This window comes from Colobus angolensis, unplaced genomic scaffold (assembly GCF_000951035.1).
Source record: "Colobus angolensis palliatus isolate OR3802 unplaced genomic scaffold, Cang.pa_1.0 Scaffold8138, whole genome shotgun sequence".
NCBI lineage: Eukaryota > Metazoa > Chordata > Mammalia > Primates > Cercopithecidae > Colobus > Colobus angolensis.
Window position 1 is genome coordinate 1 of NW_012121975.1, and position 2,125 is coordinate 2,125.

The 2,125-nt window shown below is 37.1% G+C and overlaps 1 protein-coding gene across 1 annotated transcript; it reads left to right on the forward strand.

Annotated features, from left to right (window-relative positions):
- Window positions 1-1,314: 1,314 nt before the first annotated feature.
- On the forward strand, window positions 1,315-1,944 carry LOC105502854 (ADP-ribosylation factor-like protein 2-binding protein-like protein). The gene has a single exon (XM_011929515.1). It carries the CDS (start codon window positions 1,315-1,317, stop codon window positions 1,936-1,938), a length of 624 nt encoding a protein of 207 aa, XP_011784905.1. The 3' UTR covers window positions 1,939-1,944.
- The last annotated feature ends 181 nt before the right edge of the window (window positions 1,945-2,125 follow it).

The window sequence follows — 2,125 nt, forward strand, 5'->3', positions numbered from 1 at the left end:
CAAAGAGGATAAAAAGAAATCCAAACCAAATAATTTCTCTATCCCATTGTAATACTGCTTTAAGAAGATAGTAAAAGATCTTGAAATCAATTGCACAATGCAAATAATCTTGATTATGATTGGGCAAAAGTAACCTGGATAATCATAAGATTTTAATATTTGCATCTCTAAAGTGTGCAAGGACAGAAAAATTATGCAGAAAACATTATTTTCAAAATTACTAACAATGAATGCAAAAAAATTGTCAATATTTGGAACCCTAAAATTAATTAAAGGGAAAAAAATTTCCTTTTCCAACATCATTGCTTATTTAACAGATGGAGCACCAATAATGGAAGTTTAGAGCCAACTTTAAAAAGAGGTACCGGGTGTTTTAACAAGTCATTTTACTATTCATCAACAACTTAATTACCAAGTCTCGGAGAAAGAGATAATCATCAATGAATGTTTTAAAATAATCCCCTCACTGACAGAATTATTCATAATCTTTCAAATGTCATTTAAGTGTTTGAATGTCATGTCCAAATAAGATGTTTCACCAAGCAAATATTTTTAAAAGGTTTGGCTCACATTGTGGACCTTTATGGATCTTTAACATGATCAATAAAAATATATATATAAATGGAAATACTGCAAATTGATGAGGTATAGCCTTCAAGCTTATTTGAAAAGATCTTCACTATTCAAATTATAATTTTTTAATTTATATTTTGTATATTAATATATTTATTTTCAAATATACAGAAAAGTTGAAAGACTAGGGCAAGCTTGTCCAACCCACAGCCCACAGGCCACATGTGGACGAGGACAGCTTTGAACGCAGCCCAACACAAATTCGTAAACTTTCTTAAAATATTATGAGATTTTTTTGCGATTTTCTTTTTAGCTCATCAGCTACAATTAACGTTAGTGTATTTTATGTGTGGCCCAAGACAGTTCTTCTTCCAACGTGGCCCAGGGAAGCCAAAAGATTGGACACCTTTGGATTAGGGCAAGGAACACCCATATGCCTGCCACCTACATTCAGCAATTTCAAGTATTTTGCTATAATTGCTTCCTGTATGTTTGTATAATTGACTAAAACATTTCAAAGTAAAATGCAGTGACCATGCTATTTCATCTCTGAGTTCTTAACCATGAATCTCCTAAATATAAGGATATTCTCTTGCATAATCACAATGTTATTACTACACCTTAGAAAATTCAGGAGTGGGCCTCAGCCTGGGCAAGGCTTCCCCCAGCTGACCTCTGTGCTCTAGAAACCATAGGGACCCAATGGGCCAGCTCACTTGGGTGGGTGCGGTGGCACCAACCATGGGTACTTTAGAAGAAGGCTTCATTGTGCCTTTCTTCTCTGACTCTGATGCACATTTTGATGCTGTGGTTGGATATTTAGAGGACATTATCATGGACAAAGACTTCCAGTTATTACAGAGCAATTTCATCAACAACTACTACCAGGAGTTTGAGGACACCGAAGAGAATAAACTCACCTACACACCTATTTTTAATGAATATATCTGTTTGGCAGAAAAGTATGTACAAGAACAGTTGCTGAAGCAAATTCTTGGCTTTAACATGGCAGCTTTCACAACATTACAGCACCACAAAGATGAAGTGGTTGGTGACACACTCCAAATGCGGCTCACATTCACAGATTTTCCACCTTTTAAAGAAATGTTTCTGGACTGCAGAGCAGAAAAAGAAGGCCAGAGACTGGACTTAAGCCGTGGTTTAGTGGAGACTTCATTGTGCAAATCATCTTCTATGCCAGCCTCCCAGAACAATCTGCAGCACTGGGACCTACCTCCAGACAATGAATGGGATCATTCTCAATGTCACAGGCTCAGTAGTTCAATAGGCCCGGCTCATGATGACAGAACATATCCCAGAAACACTGATTCTGTTCTGCACCTCTTCATTTGCATTAAGCATTGATAGGTACAAGCCAAAATGACCTAACCCTCCTGGACCTATTTATCCTGAAACATCTTATTGGTTTTTTTTTGTTTGTTTTTTGTTTGTTTGTTTGTTTGTTTTTTGAGACAGGGTCTTGCTCTGTCACCCAGGCTGTACTGCAGTGGCCCATCTCGGCTTACTGCAGCTTCCACCTCCCTGGTTGAAA